A 19135-nucleotide genomic window follows, 5' to 3' on the forward strand; every position below is an offset into this window, starting at 1 on the left:
GGGCTACAGGAGGGAGGATGGGGCCAGGGCCCTGGGAAGTGAGGCCTTGGGTCACTAGCCAGGAAACTGGACTGACAGCCTAAGACTCCATACATACAGGTGTGCACGGGTGTGCCTGCACCTATCTGGGTCACTTCACGGCTGGTTAGACCACCTCAGAGCCGTGGAAAGTATTACAAACGGCCTGCTTGGGGGCACCACAAGCTGGTGGGCTTTCAGGAAAGCAGTCGGAACGTATTCTCCACGGATGCAAGAAATGGTCAGTTTTAGAACTCCCACTTTGGAAAATTATCCCAAAGAAATAAAGCAGGCAGAGGAAGATGTTCACTTCAGTATGTTGGACAGGGAAACCTTGAAGGCGATCCAATTACCTGACAGGAGGCGAAGAGTCCATGAAAGTATAACCCCAATTAAATCAAACAACCACTGAGCAAGTGAGCATGAAGGAAACCGTGAACTCACGTGATTTAACATCGTGTAAGAAGAACAGGAATGAATATTCACAAGTCCTGGTATGTGAAAACTTTCTAAGGAACTACGTGAGAGCTGTTAGAAAAAAGTAGCTCCGAGGCCACTCCCCTATTTTTCACTTTCTGTACCAAAAGCTCACTCCCCAGTGAAGAACCAGGAGTGTCTGTAAGCTGTCGCTGCCCCGGGGCCGGGCCCCTCTGCTGGCCGCCCAGAGGTGTAGCAGCTGGAACCGTCTCCTCAGCAGTACCTCAGGCTTTCACTCCCTGGGGTGCTCTTTAGGCCACCGCGGAACCACTGGAGACCCCCGCCCCACAAAAGGGGGGAGCGTCTGTGGAAGCCTGCGGGAAGGATGTCTTCCGGTGGATATACCACCTGCCCTCCCAGTCCCCTTCCAGCCCGAGTCAGAAAAGGAATATAGCCTTTTTATTGACTACTTTAAGTAGAACAAACTAAATACATATTTAACAGTTTTGGTTCATTTATACAGTACATTAAATAAGTTATGCACAGAGTTAAGTAACAAAAATCGCTATCAGAGTAAAATGACAAAGCACAGAAAAACCAGACTACCGCATCCTGTGGGTGGTTTCACATTCATCATCCCCCTTTAAAATCCACGCTCGGAGGCATACTTTTTTATTTACATTATTGGCTTTCTTTTATGGATGGAGCTTTTGTAGCCTCATCAGGAACTTGGAAAGCCGTGAAAGTAGACCAAAGGCCGCTGAGCCAAATAGCACTTTCAATCATTCACCTATGCTTCTCTCCGCCAACTCCAATGCAGGGACGGGGCTGTCTCCGCCAGCCACCAGCCGCACATGCCCTATTTGGTATAAGCATCGACGAGTGCACACTGGGCAGCTGTGGGCCCGACCGGATGGGGTCTGCAGGGAAGTGCCATTTCTGGGGCTGTGGAGCGGAAGGGGGATGCAAGGTCCACCCTCAGGTCTCCCAACCTTCTCCTGGCTCACGATGGAAAAGGTCACCTGCACCATCATCTTTGGAAATGAGCATGTCAATGCATGTGGGCAAAGAGGCAGGTAGTCAATGTTTTGGTTTCGTAAGAACTAGACACTTAGCCAGAAAGGCCCTATTCATAGCTCGCCCAGCTCCCCCTCCCCAACCCAGACAAGACTCCTCCCGGACACCTGGCCGGCTGGCCCATGCTGGAACAGTCCAGGTCCCTGTGGCTTTTCTTACATTTGGTTCAAACATGCCACCACCCAGTTCTCTGTAAATAGCTTCAAAACAAAACAAAACAAAACAAAACAAAAGAACCTAAGTTGGCTTGGTCTACTGACCTGGTTCTGACACCAGTTCTGAAGAAAGCTTCGAAGATGTGTTCTGAATGATTCATTCAATCCACAATCCCTTCTACAGTTTCCAGGACAAATGGCTACCTGGTCATTATTTCGTTCTGAAGAACTCACTACCACACAATTCCAATAGTGTTGCTGAACCTCCAACTCCACTTGCTGAGATAGCTTCTGGAACTATCCAGAATAAGGTCTACAACCTTTCAAGCAGGTGACAGCCCTGGGGATCAATCTGACTTTGGAACAAGGCCATAGAGAGTAAAGTGTAGATTTTCTGTCTAGAAGCTGAAGATGTTCATGTTGACACCAAGAAGTGAGGAGTTCCTGGTGGACTAGCAGGCCCAGATGGGCAAAGGATGTCCACACTGCAGCCAACATGACACCGATCTGTGCTGGGTAGATGCGTCTGGTTTCCAGACTTCGATTCGCTGAGACATGTATGACTCAGCACTGTCCAAGATCCACTCGCTCTGTGACCTCAGGGTCACATGCCTGTGCCTGAGCACATGTGCTAGAGGCCCACCCTGGAGCTGCAGGGACCCTCCAAAGCGGAAGTCCCATTCACGCTCACAATTCCTAGGGTAGGCTGCCTACTCCTGAGCAGGTGGAATTAGCCAACTTCTTCTTGAGTCCATTTTCACCACTGGGCGGAGTCAGACATGGTGCAGGTGGTGGGGACCCAAAGGGCGACTGAGGGTGTGAAGATTCAGCCCTCAATCATCCCTCCGAACATTTAAAGGTGGCTCCCAGTTTGGCCACTCTGGCCTTCCCTGGTTCCTGCAACCACTTCTCGCAAGCAGAGGACAGTGAAGTCCCGTCACTTCTCAGTGTCCCTCAGTGGGCGATGCTGAACACTGGCCTCATCCTCCAGATGTGCTCTGATGGGTGGGCAGGCACATGTCACATTTGCTTTTCATTTCTACGATAATATTGAAGAGCCCGGGACCGCCCCGACACCTCCAGTACCACCACTCCCATCCCCTCTGTCTTTTCTCTCTCCCCCCAAATATTAACTATGAAGATTGGTCCTCTAAGTAGCTTGACTGTATCAAGTTATTTTAAGCCTAACTAGATGAAAGCGGGAAGCCTGAACTTGTACTCCAAACCTGGTGGCTGGGATGGTGAGCAGACACTGGAGACCAAGTAGGGAAGCTGGACTCAGTCACCCTTGCCCCTTCGACCCCCTCCCTGCCCACCCCAAGGCAGTGCCCCTCCTTCTTCCAACCAGACAGCAGAATTTCAGAGGAGGGAGCTGAAGAAAGGGATTCTTTACACCTAAACAGGAAGTCTTGGACAGATGCCCTACCAACCTAGATGTGAAAGTGACCAAAATGAACAGCAAAAGGTCTGAGAACTGAACTACGGTGTGGAATACTACCCAGGTTTTCAGCTTGGCCTCTGGGCAGCGGGTGAGCAAAGCGGTCTAGAACAGCACCACAGTAACTCTGCCAACACAGCTCTCAGTAGAACCACAGCCCACAACAGCCACCTAGGACCGGCACACTAAACTAAAACCATAGCTACAGAAATGGACGGTGGGCCCTGCTTTTGGCTCTTTATTCCAACCAGGAAAAACCTGGGCTACCCTGGCTGGTCCTGTGGCCAACTGAAGATTTAAAGAACCTGTCCAGGTGTACATCTTGTCAATGAAAAGGCAGGGACCTGGGGACAGACCCAACGGGTACCACGGGATACTCTCTTGCTCTGATTCACAGGCTCTATGACTTCCTTATGGGATACCCCATGTCTCAAGTAAATGTAGGCAAGTCCTTCCCGGAGTACTAATTTCATTCCTGTTGGTCCTGATCCCCCACCAACAGCTGCAGTTTAAGGAATTCCAGTTTAATGGATAACATTATTCTGTTATTCATTCTCTGGGAATATCTTACTTTACTTTATGCACTGGAAATCCAGGTATTTTAAAGGTGCCTGGTACTGAGTTCCTTTGCAAGATACAGAATCTTTAGGTAAATTAGGGACTTAGAAGTTCTCGCAGTAAGACACCCCTGTATGTGAGGACAACGCTACTACGCTAATCCCTTTTCCTTGATGAGACAGAGCTTTTATTTCCCTCTGGTCAGCGCACAGAAGGTAGCCATCTAAAGCTGGGCTTTCACGGGCCAGGAGCAGGCCCAACCAACTCACCCCAACAGATTCCTTGGGGCAAGAGGGTGCTGGAGGCTTGGAGGGGGAGAGTGGGAGAGTCAGGGTCCTTGTGCTCCCAACAAAACACAAATGGCAGGGAAGAATGTGTGTGGCAGTTCCTGATATTTTAAAAGAGGTATAGGTGATGTCACCTTTGGAGAGCCAGGTAAGAATCTAGAAAACTTCCTGATGATGGCAAGGAAAATTGGTGAGCCTCTCTCAAAATGGTTGTCACATTTCACAGAACTTTTCTTAGCTCAGAGAGGGAAGGCATCAAATAGATACCATAAAGGAAACCGAGACTGAATGTCTGATAATAAACTGACATCATATGTACTATGGATGAGGTTTGAAGAATTCTTTCAGGTCCAGGAAGGCTGCTGAGATGTGAGCAGGCCTTGACTGCTGAGGCAGGTCCTAGCCACAACACATCACATCCTATGGGACAACCATAGCTTAACAGGGGCCAAAGAGAGACCACGAGAAGATCCACACAGTGATCTGGACGTGCGCGGTCTGAGATAAAAGGGACACAGAACAAGACGACTGTGCAAACAGCCAAGCGGTGACAAAAGGTTCTGCATTTCCAATAGATAATCCATTCAATGGTTTGACGATACTAGTTTGGCCAACATGCTCAGAGAGAACAGACTATCCACAGTTGAGTCTTTCTCCCTCAGACCAATCCATGCGCTGGAAACTATTTCTGCATAAGCAAAATCAGGTAAGAGAGAAAAAAATGGGTCCCAAACTAAAGTAGCAAGCCAGGTTGGAAAATCTTGTCCAAAATGATCTGTGATGCTTGGAGGAAGTTTTATTTGTTTTTCATTATTACGGGTGCTTTTAGTGAAATGGTGACTTATTTCCTGTGATTTCTGATACTCTTAACAAGTCTGAACAGCAGGGTCGAAGAGAGGGTCCTGAGTGCTGCTTCTGCCTGCCCATGTCCGGGGGCGGGGGCTAGTCAGTGGCATCTGCTGAGGGTGGAAATGGGGCTAAAGGAGCTGTTCCAGGGCAAGAGGGGCCACCCCCCTCGGAGGGAATCTCCTCCACGGCCTGCTGTCAGCTTCCAGGCCTCTGCCGCAGGAGGACGGTGGAGTAGGCGGCAGTGTGTGGGGCGAGCCCCCTCCAGCCCGGTCGGGCACCTCTGACGGGTCTGCTGCCTGGAGAGGCAGGGAGGGGAGCTGGTGGTCTAGACTGAGAAGGGGACGGCCACGCCAGTTTCAGCTGGAACGGGAACAAACCTGGAAGCCAAGGAAGGAGGAGCGGCTCTGGCTAGCTGCCTGTGTGCAGAGAGAGTGGCATACTAGCTCCCCCAAGGACACAGACAGGAAACTGGGGCCAGTGTCCGGAGGGGCTGTGGAGCAGTGTTGGCTGGCCTTGCACTCTTCCTGCCTCCACTTCACTCCGTGCTGATGACCCAACAGCTAACTGCACTGGTTCAAACAGCCGGGCCCCCTGTGCCATGGTTTGCCGTGCTGTGAGGTCATCAGAGGGAAGTGAGTCTGGGGCTCAGAGTCCGTTGGTGTCGATGGCTGTCACAGAGGCAGGTGTTGAGGAGCGTGAGGTGGTGGCCGAGGTCTTGTCCAGAGCCGGGCTCGGCACGCTGCAGTCGGTGGACCTGGCCGAGGAGCCCCTCCCTCCAGGAAGCAGTGGCCGGCTCTGGCTGTGGGGACTCTGGCCGTGCAGGTTCTGGCCACAGAGGCGGTGGTGCCGCTCCCAGTCCTTGTGCTGGCAGAAAGAGCCGCAGTATCGTGCGATGTTGCAGCCGCTGCAGGTCTCGCTGGCCTTGCGGCCACAGTTCCAGCAGTTCTGCAAGACACGGGCACGGGTTAGTTGCCTGGATCTCGCGGGGCAGGCTTATCATCACTTGTCACCTGTGCTACATGGGGAGAGCGCGGCATTTGGAGCCATGTGTACCTATGCTTGTCCCGCCTCTACTGCGGTTTGCTCGTGCGTGGGAAACACACACTCCTCTCTGAATCTCCTTCATCTGTGAGGAAAACCACCTACCACAGGCCGGAGGGACAGCAAGACGAAGGGTGCCAGGGGAGGGCAGGTGGGAGGTCTCACACCGCCCACCAAAGGTACCTACTCATTGTTTTGAGTCCCATTTAATCCTCAGCGACCAAACCAAACTCTGTCCTGGGGTCCCCAATACCACACATGCAGACGTGTGTTTAGGTAATGTTTCTTCTCTCGCTCCTCCCAACAGAGGAATGACCTTGGGTGTTTCCACCACCAACACCTGATCCTTTCAAGAAAAGTCCCCTGTCAGGGGACCAGGATGGGCGTGTAAGAGTGGGTAGTTGTGCTACTTCCTCTGTGCCTGTTCTCCGTCAGGGATCTGTCGTGTCAGGGGTGGGCTGGGAGTCACGGGACTGCTTCTGGCTCGTTTAGGGGAGTCCTACAACTCCTCAGAACTCAGCGGCCCAGAAGGTTCCTTGCCACTCCTTCCACTTGCCAGAGAAGGGGCAGGTATTGCTGGGGCTTAGCAGAGATGCATGGGGGTAGGGGTGAGGAAGGGAGAACACCAACCAAGAGAGCACTAATTCTGCCAGAAGGGATGAGCCACGCTGAGACCTGGTTAGCGCTATAAAGAGCAGTCGTGAAAGGCGCCGAACAGTTCTTGAACAGACAGCGTTGGGCTTCCCCCAGTCAGCTAAGGCAAAGCAGCGTCATGAAGAAAGCTGACACCAGTGCGACTCCTGGCACCTGCCCCTTGGAACTCTCTCTTCCCTTAGGCTCCCATGAGGACCCCACCAGTGAGCCTGCCCCTGACGCCTTCAGGACCCACCTACAAGAGAAAAATCCTCTGGCACTGGCCAGATGAAACTACCACGAGCAGGCAAGGCTTTGTCAGGTGTCACAAAGGACTTGAGCACCAGCTGGCCGGCACCCCCCTCCCCCTCCACAGGTTCTCCAGAATGGCAGAGGCCGGAGGCCGGGCCTGAGCACTCTGTAGTCTCCTCAGGGAAGAAAGACACTATCCCCAGTGAAACCTGACACTTGCTCAAGTATTAAACAACAGACACATGCGTGGTGCCACCTAGCCCACCTTTTGCACTGTGCAGATGGGACACCGAGAGCCAGCAGGCAGGGACGTGCCTAAGGCTATGAAGTGATCACGTGTCTGTGTCAAGCCTGGAACCTGGACCTCCCGGCTCAGCCAGACTCAATGTACAAGTTTAGTTCTGAAGAGCTTACAAAGGATTGCAGACTCCCTTCAAACACAACTGGCTTGTCAGGAAATATACTCGGGACGGCCCAAACTTGCCCAGCACCAACAACAGAGGACCAGGATAGGTGACCGATGGCTTTCCCAGGTTACATTTACAGAACCTCAAGCAAACTACAGTTCCGGAGAATTTCATGCTTTTGAGCCTGGTAGGCTGGCCCCAAGTGATGCCGTGGCAGAACATTATCACTTGTGGGGAAGAAATCGGTTATTGCCCACGTGGGGCTGCTGTGGAAACACAGGCCAATGAGTCGGCCCCAGCCGAATGGGAGAGCCTCTACTAGTTCTGTCCAAGCCCGCAAGAGCATCTCAAACCGGGAAAGAATAAAAAAAAAAAATTAAAAAAAAAAAAAAAATTAATGTTTATTTTTGAGTGAGAGACACAATTCAAAGCAGGCTCCAGCTGAGCTGTCAGCACAGAGCCCGATGCGGGATTCAAACTTATGAACGGTGAGATCATGACCTGAGCCAAAATCACTTAACCAACTGAGCCACCCAGGCGCTCCTGAAATGGGGAAAGAGTATTAAACCACTAGTTTATCATCTTGGCTGCCCTTATATATTTAAAATAGATTATTTCTGAATTTATGGGATACAATAAAACAAGGCAACTGGCCCCCACAGAGGCAGGATCAGAGAATGCAAGAACAAGGTGGTTAGTGCCAGAGCAGCTAGAGTAAAAAGGATACTGTAGGTTCCCTTTTCCTGTGGCTTCTCCCCCCTGACAATCATGAGGCTTTTTGCCAAGATATAAGGCAAAACTGTATTATTGTACATGTAGTTGCCCTTCAGGTCGGCACTCCTCAATGCTGGAGGGACACATGTGGCAAAAAGTCCTTTGTAGCGAGTGGGGAGAGATTATAAACCTTGTGAGTTACTGGCCAAGTCAGTCAGAAAGGGGACTGCAGAATTTCCTTTGTTAAGCAAAGATCAGTCTATGCCATTATTTCGGGTTCCCCTGCTATCTGGAAGTGGAGCCTTCCTCTGAAACCTTCTGTAAGCTGAAATGGTGGAAAGTGGAAAAGCAATTAGCATTAATTTACATGGAAAAATTTCCAGACCCAAAAAATAACTTCTCTTAGGCTTTTCCTTAGGACACATCTTGCTAATGGATGCACAAAATAGAGATAAAGCACAGATGCTCACAAACCCAGTTCAAAGCTCTCACAGCTGGATGCTGAGGGTGTAGTTCCCAAGGAAGGAGCTTGGCAGGGCCACTCTTGCTGCTCAGGGCGTGTGCTGCTTCTAGAACAGCTCACTGCGTAACAAATGCTGAACACTATTTTTGCTTTTTGCCTTTTCTCATAAAAGTGAAAATCCTCCTCAGACTTCTTTTGGCAAGTGAAAACAGGTACTATCGTACATCTTTTGTAAAAGCAAAGGCGTAACGTGAACTTTCAAAAAGCAGGGATACCTGTACTCTAAGTGTGGCCCGGGGACCCACCTGTACCAGAATGACCTGGGGCTTATCAAAATCCCTGGGATCCTTCCCAGGCCTTCCTGACCTTATTGCAAACTTGGCCCAAAGGAGAAACGACTACCCATCTTACAGTCAATAGCTAGCTCATTAGGTTTGCAAGGAAATCCAGGCTGAGGACAGAAGGTGTCTTTTGGCAGAGATGAGGACACATCTTACTGCATCCCTGTGCCCGAGAGCAGACTCTTAGGGTCTGGCCTCAGAGGACGCAGCTGTTCCGTAAAAGCAGGAGCTGCCACAGCTTATACCTGTGTTTTTACACCATAACAAAATCCTTTCTGTCTACACAGTGCATTACAATTTAAAAACACTTGCACAGTCACAATTTTGATCTCGTTATATTTTGTAAAAACTATGAGACCAGCAGGCCAGGAGCTACTACAACACTCACTATACAGAGAAGGAAACTGAGTCCTTAAGGTACGGTACACTGCCAGTGTGAGGGGGGAGTGGGACTAGAACTCAGGGCTCTTAACCTCCATTATACCCCACCACTTCTCAGAGAATGAACAAGAATCCCAGAGATGCCTGCTGGACTTCAAGTAGAATTTTCTGGATGGGATAAAGGGAATTCAGCCCATCTGGACAGATGCAAAATTAACACACAGCTTAGGTCCTGCTAACACTCCCCTGTTTTGGAAAGTTGCCTGGGATGGATGCTGGTGCATGCCTCACCTGCAGGCCTCTTTGTGCACTGTTGAAAATTACAGGTCCCAACACCCCAATGCTATAAATGGAGAGCTGAGATTTAAACCATGCAGTCTAGATCCAGAATTCATGCTCTTAGCCAAAATGTTACACTCCTTTTTTTGGAGGCAGACACAGTTAAGGGTAAACACAGATACAAAAGCAGGTAAATATGAACAGATAATGATATTGATAATAGACAGCTACAGATACAGAAGTAAATACCACAGAGATATCCCTGCTCAAAAACAATTCTAAAGAAAAAGCTGCCAGGGAGAAAGGCAAGAAGAGGGTTAAAGGAACCATTTTCTTACAGTTCAGTGCACTTGTTAGGGTGCTACAACAAGCAATTTTCCAACATCCTCTGTGACAGCCACGTAATGCCTAGGCACGTTCACCCTTACACAGCCATGCTTGGCACTGCTACGCTGATGGGGATCATTTACGTGGGATGAGGTAATAATGTTTCTCCAGTTTAAAAAATTTTTTTAATGTTTGTTTATTTTTGAGAGAGAGAGAGAGAGAGAGAGAGAGAGACAGAGCACGAGCGGGGGAGGGGCAGAGAGAGAGGGAGACACAGAATCCAAAGCAGGCTCCAGGCTCTGACCTGTCAGCACAGAGCCCAACGGGGGGCTTGAACTCACAGACCGCGAGATCATGACCTGAGCTAAAGTCGGACGCTCAACTGACTGAGCCACGCAGGTGCCCCTGTTTCTCTAGTTTAAAAAACAACACAACAACAACAAAACCTCACCCAGTTCTTTATGTCTCAGTTGGTAGATGGATCTGCCTACTTAAAGAAACAGGTTTGTTTCAGGACTTAAAGTTTATCCCAAAGCTGAAAGATGACAGAAATGAAAGTTACAGAACTTTACATTCCAAAGGACTGTTAGGATGTTTGTGCCATATGCTTTTTTCTTTCCAGTTTGTTTACTTTTGTCCTCACTGCAGTACAAGAGTATCCTGTACACAAACATCACTGAGTCCTGGGCTTGGGGTCTTGAAGAGGTGGGCACATCTGCCCAATCTGTCACTTTATCCATAAAAGAACTATCTTCTTTATAAACAGACCAAATGCTAGAGGGCCCCACATCTCCTTACCCCCGCACCCTGGCTTTAGCATTGTGGGATTATGACAGTTAAATCCTCCTAAGCTCCCATTTCCTTTTGGGAAAATCGGAACCCAACAATACCTACCTTACAGGGTCATAGTGAGGATTAAAAAGGCAACATACATGCTTAACTCTGTGTCTCTGGCACGCGGTGAGCCCACTAGTCAATGGTAGTCACCATAATCATGCAATTCCACAAACTCTGTCTTTAGGCTGGTTTTCAAAATTTAAACTGATAAAATGAGCCGATTTGTTTAAGAATATAGTAAGACAAAATTCTTCTGGTACTAGATAAAAATTACACTCATCTAGTTCAAGAGCACTGTTGTGTCTTACTGCCTAGCACTTGAGAAAACCGTGAGCTTGGTCACTGCAGCTGCCCCAGCCCCAGTCCCCAGTCCCCAGGGCTAGCAGAACTCTGACCTCTGTTGACTCTTCTTGCTCATTTATGACGAGGAAGGCGTCCTCTGCGGCCTGCCGTTTGACGTCCGCTATGGTTTGCTCCATCCGAGCTCTCTCTGTTGCAATCACTTCAAAGGCTTTTTGCTCTGCCTCAGCAACGGCTTTCTGTACTTCTGACATGGCCTGAATTTTCACCTTATTCACAGCTTCTTCTAGAAGAAAGTGACAGTAAAATTAACTGGCCGAGAAATCTTTCCCCTCCCACTCCCTATCGCTTGCAAGAAGAGACAGAGCTGAAACGAGAGGACTTTTCCAAAATTACAGAGGGTGTAACATACGACATACTCTTTCACTTTTATTCTTATACTCACTTGCCTGTTCGTGTATTCATTTGTTGGGTGTGTAGATGGAAGTAGGCACTGTGCCATGGGTTGGGGATACCTAGAGGACTAAGATGGACTCTATATTCTCCTAACTGTGATCAAGTAGAAAAGTGGTCAGCTCTACAAGTGGCAGGGGAGGATCAAGAAAACGTGTCCTGGTTGAGACGGTAAGTGGAAATGAATTTTTGGACAAGTCTCACATCCTATGCTAAGGACTTTGGCCCTTTTTCTAAAGAAAACTTGAACTCCTGAAGGGTTCTATGCAAAGAGAAAAGACTGGAGGCAGAGACAGCCTGGGAGAGGCTGGGGCAGTAGACATTCAGCTGACAGAAGAGACTGAATTTAGGCGGGAGCAAGTGGCACAGAGGAAGGGATGGGGCAGAATGAGGCAGGTGGCAGCTATGGGTCTGGAGGTGAAGTTGAAGATGGAGAACGCTAGTGCTATGAAAGGCAACGGAGAGTAAGCAAAATGCCAGGTGGAGGCTAGTGAGAAGACTGAAGTGCTCTGGGACGTCCAGACACAAATGTCCAGGAGGCAGTTAGGGTCAGAAGACTGAACTTGGCAGAGAAGCGCAGGCTGAAGATACAGATTTGGGCACGCCAGGAGCCTGGGTTTCAAAGCCCGGTCCAGTCACCATCGCCTCACTTGGTTCCTGATCACTTCTTCCCATCACTGCCATCCTGCTTGGTCTCCACAGAACGGACGCTCCAAATGGCATACTCTTCGCGTTGAGCCTCATCTCTAAGTTCCCCAAGTGAATGACCTCCTTCCCGAGTCCACACAACTGGAAAACCCAGAAGCCTAAGGAAACTCCTTTACTGCTTGGTTCCTTCACATGGCCTAGGCTCAAAGAATCAAAGAATGTTCTAGGCTGCCATCCTAGACTTCGATCTTATCACTCTAGCCTTATGAAAAAACCTGGGACGCCTGGGTGAATCAGTAGGTTAAGTGTCTGACTTCGGCTCAGGTCATGATCTCACGGTCTGTGAGTTTGAGCCCTGTGTTGGGCTCTGTGCTGACAGCTCAGAGCCTGGAACCTGCTTTGGTTTCTGTGTCTCCCTCTCCTTTTCGCTCTCTGCCCCTCCCCCACTTGTGCATGCTTTCCCTCTTTTTCTCTCTCTGTCTCAAAATAAAGAAATGTTAAAAAAATAAAATAAAATAAAAAGACATTTTTACTGCAAAGGACAAGGGACAATGCTGAACTGACTTGACACTGACCTCTGTGCTTCCTTTACTCCTGGTATCCAGACAGGTCCACTGTGGCCCACCACAGTTACCCATCATAAGCCTCTTCTTAGTTACCAGATATAGGTGTCTTAAGCCAACATAATAATGTCCTGAAGTACCTTTTTTCCTTTCAGGTTAAGGACAATCAATAAGAGTCAGAGTTTGAATAATTACCTTGCTAAAGTCATCTAAGGTCACAGATGACACTATAGCAGAAGAAGAACTCAAATCTAGCTGGTTCAACACCAAATTTTGGCTCTTAACCATAGTTAACCCAACGTTATCTCGCAGTCAGGAAATCACTAGTTATCGAGATCTTGTACATGGTAATCTTTCTACCTTAACAACTACTCTCTTCATTTCCCATAATTCTATCCTACTTCTTGATGATATACATTTCCCTGTTTCCAACTGCAAAGATTTTCCAAGTTCCTATGTAGTTTTGCAAATTATTTTTAATGGCAAAATAAATTTTGATAACATGCTTTTGAAAGGAAGAATTCAAAAGCATGAAACAGGAATGATTTTAAGAATTTGCATGCACTGGGGTGCTTGGCTCAGGCAGTAGAGCATGCAACTCTTGATCTCAGGGTTGTGAATTCAAGCCCCATACTTACAAATAAAATCTTTAAAGTGCAAGCAAGGGAGAGGGGCAGAGGAAAAGAGAATCTCAGGCAGGTTCCACATTCAGCATGGAGCCTGATGTGGAGGGGTTGATTCCATGACACCCTGGGATCACGACCTGAGCCAAAATCAAGAGCCGAACACTCAACCGACCTTGCCACCCAGGTGCCCCCATCTTGTACCTTCCTGATTGCCAGTAAGAACAAAAATCTATAGTATGTCTATTCTTATTTTCCACAATTTGTTCCTATCTTTTGTCTGTTTGTTTATTACGGTCTTGATGCTTCTAGAAGAGTCTTGTGAAGGTCAGGTATTAACTTTTGTAGAAGTAAATTTTATCTGGGGCACCTGGATGGCTTAGTAGGTTAAGCATCTGACATTGGCTCAGTTCCTGATCTTGCATTTTGTGGGTTCGTGCACTGCGTCAGGCTCTGGGCTGAGAGGTCAGAGCCTGGAGACTGCTTCAGATTCTGTGTCTCCCTCTCTCTCTCTCAAAAATAAATAAACATAAAAAGAAAATCCTCAATTAAAAAAATGGTACTGGAAAAGGGAGGCTAGAAGGAAAAGGTGGCTCGGGGCACCTGGGTGGCTCAGTTCAGCATCCGACTCTTGCTTTTGGCTCAAGTAATGATCCTAGGGTTGTGGGATCGAGCCCCACGTTGGGCTCCACACTGAGCATGGAGCTTAAGATTCTCTCTCCCCCTCTCTGCCCCTTCTACACTCACATTAATTAACTAATTAATTAATTTAAAAAAAAGGAGAAGAAGGCTCATATCTGGACAAGGGCAGGATTAGGGACATGGTGTTAACCGCCCCATCTTATCACAATAGGCAGACCTACCCTCCTTTAGTCTTCTAGAAAATAAGGCCCACCAAGAACAGTCTTGACAAAGTTAGGGACAATGGAGGTGAAAGGAAAAGCAGGGGGCTGTTCCAAGACCAGAATGAACGAAATGTGGTAGTGCGTGGACACAGTGTGTGTAGATTTGAGTGAAAACAGGCAGAAATGAACTGAGCTATATGTTCAGAAATAAGGCATATAAACAGGGAAGGAAAAGTTGGTTACTTAATGCCTCAGGGTGGTGCAGAAGGGTGTGCAAAGGACTTGGACAGACTGTAGGGAGTCATTCCAAATTCTTGACCTGCAAAGTGACGTGAGAGGCAGTCCAGATGTATGGGAAAGCTGGGGAAGGAGAGGCGGGAGCCCCCAAATTTGTGCTCCATGCTCGCACAAATTAGTGCGTATATGTGATCTAGAACCAGACAGACACGTACCAGTTTTTTTCCAAAACTCCACAGGTACATATCCTGTTCCTGGCCTACTGTTGAATTCTCGCTGAGAATCTACAGAAGAGATAAATAGCACAGGGTTAGAAGCTGTCTGTAACCAACATGTTTTATTTTTATGAAAATTTTTAATGAAAAATAGCGCCTCTCACTCACCACATAGATTCGAAGATACATGTTCACTTAGTGCAAAAATTATTCTGATAAGGGATAAAATCAGATAGTAAAGTATACTTAATATTTAGTTGTAAAACACATACATGCATGCACGTGTGTGCGTGCCTCAAATAGTTAACAGTATTCCAATTCAAAGGAGTAAGATTAAAAGTGATTTTCACTTCCTTCTCTTATCTATGTTATCTTTTCCCTATGAACATGTATGTATTTTTATGATACTCCCTAAAAAATAACTACAGATACTTATGCATATGTATGTGTGCATATCATATCCAGTTTAACTTCCCATCATGCACAGTTCTCTCTCAGCGGCTCTGTAGATATGTCAGAGAATATGGCTTTTGTTTCTTGGCAACTCTGAATTTTTACATGTGACTTAAGGCAGTTTCCTTCAAAGTTTCTTAAAATGCTTACAAACAAATAAAAAGCAAGTAGTAAAGAAAATATTCTGATCTGGAACAGTGCATTTCAAATGTAGCCCAAGGAGGCGACCTACAGGGTTGCTGTGAAGGACGTAAGGGTGGAGGGTGACTTATATATATGTATATATATATTTTTTATTGTGATTTTTAAGATATCGTGTTTTATAAGAAGTAGTTCCACTGAGTTAAAAAAATTTTTTTAAGCAGTCAATCGCAGAAGACTTCTCCATTTCCGTATGTTTTACTGAGGCTAATATACAATTTTATGCTCTGAATACGCACCAAACCATGATGCAAAGAGGAATCAGGGGACCAGTCAGTTGACAGGGGAGGGTAGCCCGGCATGAAATGTTTGCCAAAGGAGCTTTCTAAAACGGTTAGTCCTCATGGGAATGTCTAGGAACTGGCTGTGAGGCAGGAAACTCCCTGGGGTAGGGAAAGGATCTCTCCCATTCCAGGGGCTATCAGCACAAAGAACCTACATCTATATCTCCTACAGAGATAGGAGGGGATAGGGAGGCTTTTTCTAAATCGCGTAAAATACAAATAAAATTACCATTTTCAATATAATTCAGAGACATCCAGTACAATCTTTTAAGTTTATTTATTTTGAGAGAGGGAGAGAGCACAAGAGCGCACACTGGGAGAGGGGGAGAGACAGAATCTCAAGCAGGCTCTAGTGCTGTCAGCACAGAGCCCGATTTGGGGCTCAATCCCACCAACCACGAGATCATGACCTGAGCTGAAACCAAGAGTCAACGCTTAACCAACTGAGCCACCCGGGTGCCCCGTAGTATGTTCACAATGTTGTGCAACCATCCTCACTATCTAGTTTCAGAACATTTCTATCACCACAAGAAGCAATCCCTTAAGTTTAAAATATTGATTGGACTAATACTTTTTTGTGACACTGAGGTCTCTAGAAGAGCTACCAGCACTGTCAATAAAATACAAATGGAAGGGCTCTCTTCAACACAGGTGAGGTGCCTGTTTCATGCAGCCATTTGTCACATACCTAGAAACTCAAGGATGAGATTCATGAAATAAATACAGGGAAAAATCTAGGATCAGAAGAATCAAAGTGGCACAAGCTAGAGAAGGCAGTGGATCATTTTCAACAGAATCTTCAATAAGGAAAATCAGTGAGAAAAAAGGTCTGAGTATATAGACAAGCTGCCGTTGGTATTAAATAACAGAAGAAACACTTGTTCACTTGTGGGGCTATGGGGGAAGTCTTGACCAACCAAAAGAAAAGCCACTTCACTTCAGTTAGCAATATGCCTTGGTCATATCCTTTATATCTGCCTGGTCCCAGCATTTTATTTCTCTAACAGATGAAAAAGGTGAGATGCACTTGACCCTAAAGGAACTTCTCAGCTTACTCAGGACATAGCTGGAAACTAGGGACATTTTCATGACATTTCCAGAAGCCAGAGTAACTGTTTTTATATCTCTAACCCAGAAAGGAACAGAAATCAGTATTTTCAGCTGGTTCGCTAAAAAAACTAGAGTGTCAGAGGCACCTGGGTACCTCAGTCGCTTAAGTGTCTGACCCTTGATTTCAGCTCAGGTTATGACCTCACAGTTGGTGAGTCTGAGCCCCATGTTGGGCTCCATGCTGACAGCATGGAGCCTGCTTGAGATTCTTTCTCTATCCCTCCCCCACTCATGCTCTTTTTCTCTCTTTCTCTCAAAAAAAATAAATATGGGGGCGCCTGGGTGGCTCACTCCGTTAAGTGTCCGACTTCAGCTCAGGTCATGATCTCGCGGTCTGTGAGTTCGAGCCCTGCATTGGGTTCTGTGCTGACAGCTCAGAGCCTGGAGACTGCTTTGAATTCTGTCTCCCTCTCTCTCTGACCCTCCCCTGCTCACACTCTGTCTCTCTCAGAAATAAATAAACATTAAAAATTAAGAAAATAATAACAAAACAAACATAAAAAATAAAAACCACTATACTCTCAAAGGCTATTGTAATCGAAGGCGAGACAGATAATGCAAGTAAATTGGGTCAGAAATGGGCAACTAATGGTATTGTGGTCATGTAGGAGAATGCTCTAGTTCTAAATTTTTTTTTCTTAATGTTTATTTATTTTTGAGAGAGACAGAGACAGAATGTGACTGGGTTAGGGGGAGAGAGGGAGGGAGACACAGAATCTGAAGCAGGCTCCAGGCTCCGAGCTGTCATCACAGAGCCCAACGTGTGGCTTGAATTCATGAGCTGTGAGATCGTGACCTGAGCTGAAGTCATACACTCAACCAAATGAGCCACCCAGGTGCCCCCAGAATGCTCTAGTTCTTAGAAGAAGTAGAACAAAACATTTAAGGCTAGTGTCATGAATATTTGGGGGAGATTGTACCTATCTACCAATCTATAATGGGGTAAAGCAAGTATGGCCAATGTGGAAAATGGCTTAGGTATAGGACATATATATGAGTGCTCACTTTTAACATTTTTGTGTTTGGGTAACTTCAAAATAAAAAACTGGGAAAAATGTTCTTTTAAGTATATGCATAGAAAATTCTGTATGAACAAACTAATTTGTTAATAAGTGAGCTTATGGGAGCAGGAGAGAAAAACTGGGTGGCGGCAGGATTTTCACAATTTATATGTTCCTGTATTGCTTGACTTTTATACAATGCAATCCATTAAAAAAAATTCATTTTAGATAATAAACAAAATATCCAAGAAAATGAAGTGGATCCAGCATTACCAGATATCAAAACACAACCTAATGCCATACTAATTAAAAGTTTGATATTATATTGGGAAGTGGCATAACATAATGGCTAAGAGTGTGTGCCAGTTCTGGAATGCCAAACTTACAATCCTGACTTAACTATAATATGACCATTTTGGCCAACTTTTTAATTTATTTAAGCCTCAGTTTTGTCATCTGTAAAAGAATATAATAGTTCCTATATCTCAACAGGTAGTTTTGAAAATACACGTGACAGGTTTAGCATGGCTAGAACACAGTATAGAGCCCAGATAAACTATAACTGATAAGTGATATAGTCAGAAAGATTAATGAAGGGGATGCTGAGGTGGCTCAGTCGGTTAAGTGTCTGACTCTTGATTTTGGCTCAGGTCATGATCTCACAATTTGAGTTTGAGCCCCTCGTCGGGCTCTGTGCTTACACTGCAGAGCGTGTTTGGGATTCTCTCTATCCACCTCTCCCCCTCTTGTACACACGGCTCTCTCTCTCTCAAATAAATTTTAAGAGAAAGATTAATGAAGAAAACAGACTGAAGTATTTAACAAAATGTAGCGTCAGATAATTACGTCATTTCAATATTTAAAGGATAGGCATCAGTTAATTGATAGGAAAACTTAAACAATTTGGGAAATTTTAAGTGAGCTAATTCCAAACACACAAACGTGCATATAACATAGATGAAATTTGTTGTACCTTGGATAGGGATCAAGGTCAAGTAACAAACTATAAAGGGAAATGATGAATTTGATTCCATAAATATTAGCTATCCCATCGATCAAAACAAACCAAGATGGGGTGGGGGAGAAAACAAAAACAAAACCAAGATCAAATACAAGGATGCCTATATTCACAACCCATTAATTTTATAGCTGAGAATATATCCTACGAGAGAAATGCAAGATGTTTGAAAACGCTTACATATGAAAAATTGTAAATATTGGATTACACACTGAAAAACAAAAATAAAACAAGGAAACAATATGTAATGTTTAACAACAGAAACGGCATAAGGAAATTATGAGGTATATTCATGTTAGAATACTGTATAGTCATTAAAATTATGTTTATAAAATCTTTAATGAAGTGAGAACATGCTTAATATGAACTTATGTTTTCAAGGAAATAATACAAAGTTGTAACAGGATTCTCAGATACATTTTAAAATTCTTCAGTGTGGGATGATGAGCCAATAAATTCTTCATAAATTCCTGTATTTTCCACAATGAGCCATGTAGTTTCAACTAAAAAATGATACTTACTCTGAAAGACTGTTCTGGGAATTAAATGGTAACATACATAAAGGAATGGTTCCCAATTCTGGGAGCCCTGGTCCCACTTTAGTCCAATTAAATCAGAATCTTGAGGTGGGGCCAGGGCATCAGGAATTTTTTCCAAAAGTCCCCAGGTGGGATCTAATGGGCACTGAGGGTTAACCATTAAAGAAAAGT

General features: G+C 46.0%; 1 protein-coding gene across 4 annotated transcripts in view; it reads right to left on the reverse strand.

Annotated features, from left to right (window-relative positions):
* Positions 1-879: 879 nt before the first annotated feature.
* Positions 880-19135, reverse strand: part of CBFA2T2 (CBFA2/RUNX1 partner transcriptional co-repressor 2) — a 140398-nt gene continuing 122142 nt past the window's right edge. For 2 of the 4 annotated variants that reach the window (XM_019458774.2, XM_019458776.2), the window contains 3 exons: positions 14359-14427; positions 10870-11060; positions 880-5744 (listed from right to left, as the gene is read on the reverse strand). In XM_019458774.2, coding sequence (XP_019314319.2) covers positions 5445-5744; positions 10870-11060; positions 14359-14427 — 560 coding nt within the window. In that variant the 3' untranslated portion in view covers positions 880-5444. The remainder of the gene's footprint in view (positions 5745-10869; positions 11061-14358; positions 14428-19135) is intronic. The other 2 variants (XM_019458775.2, XM_019458777.2) reach the window with 2 other exon arrangements.

The sequence above is a fragment of the Panthera pardus genome, unplaced genomic scaffold (assembly GCF_024362965.1).
Source record: "Panthera pardus isolate Hobbes unplaced genomic scaffold, ASM2436296v1 HiC_scaffold_25, whole genome shotgun sequence".
Lineage (NCBI taxonomy): Eukaryota > Metazoa > Chordata > Mammalia > Carnivora > Felidae > Panthera > Panthera pardus.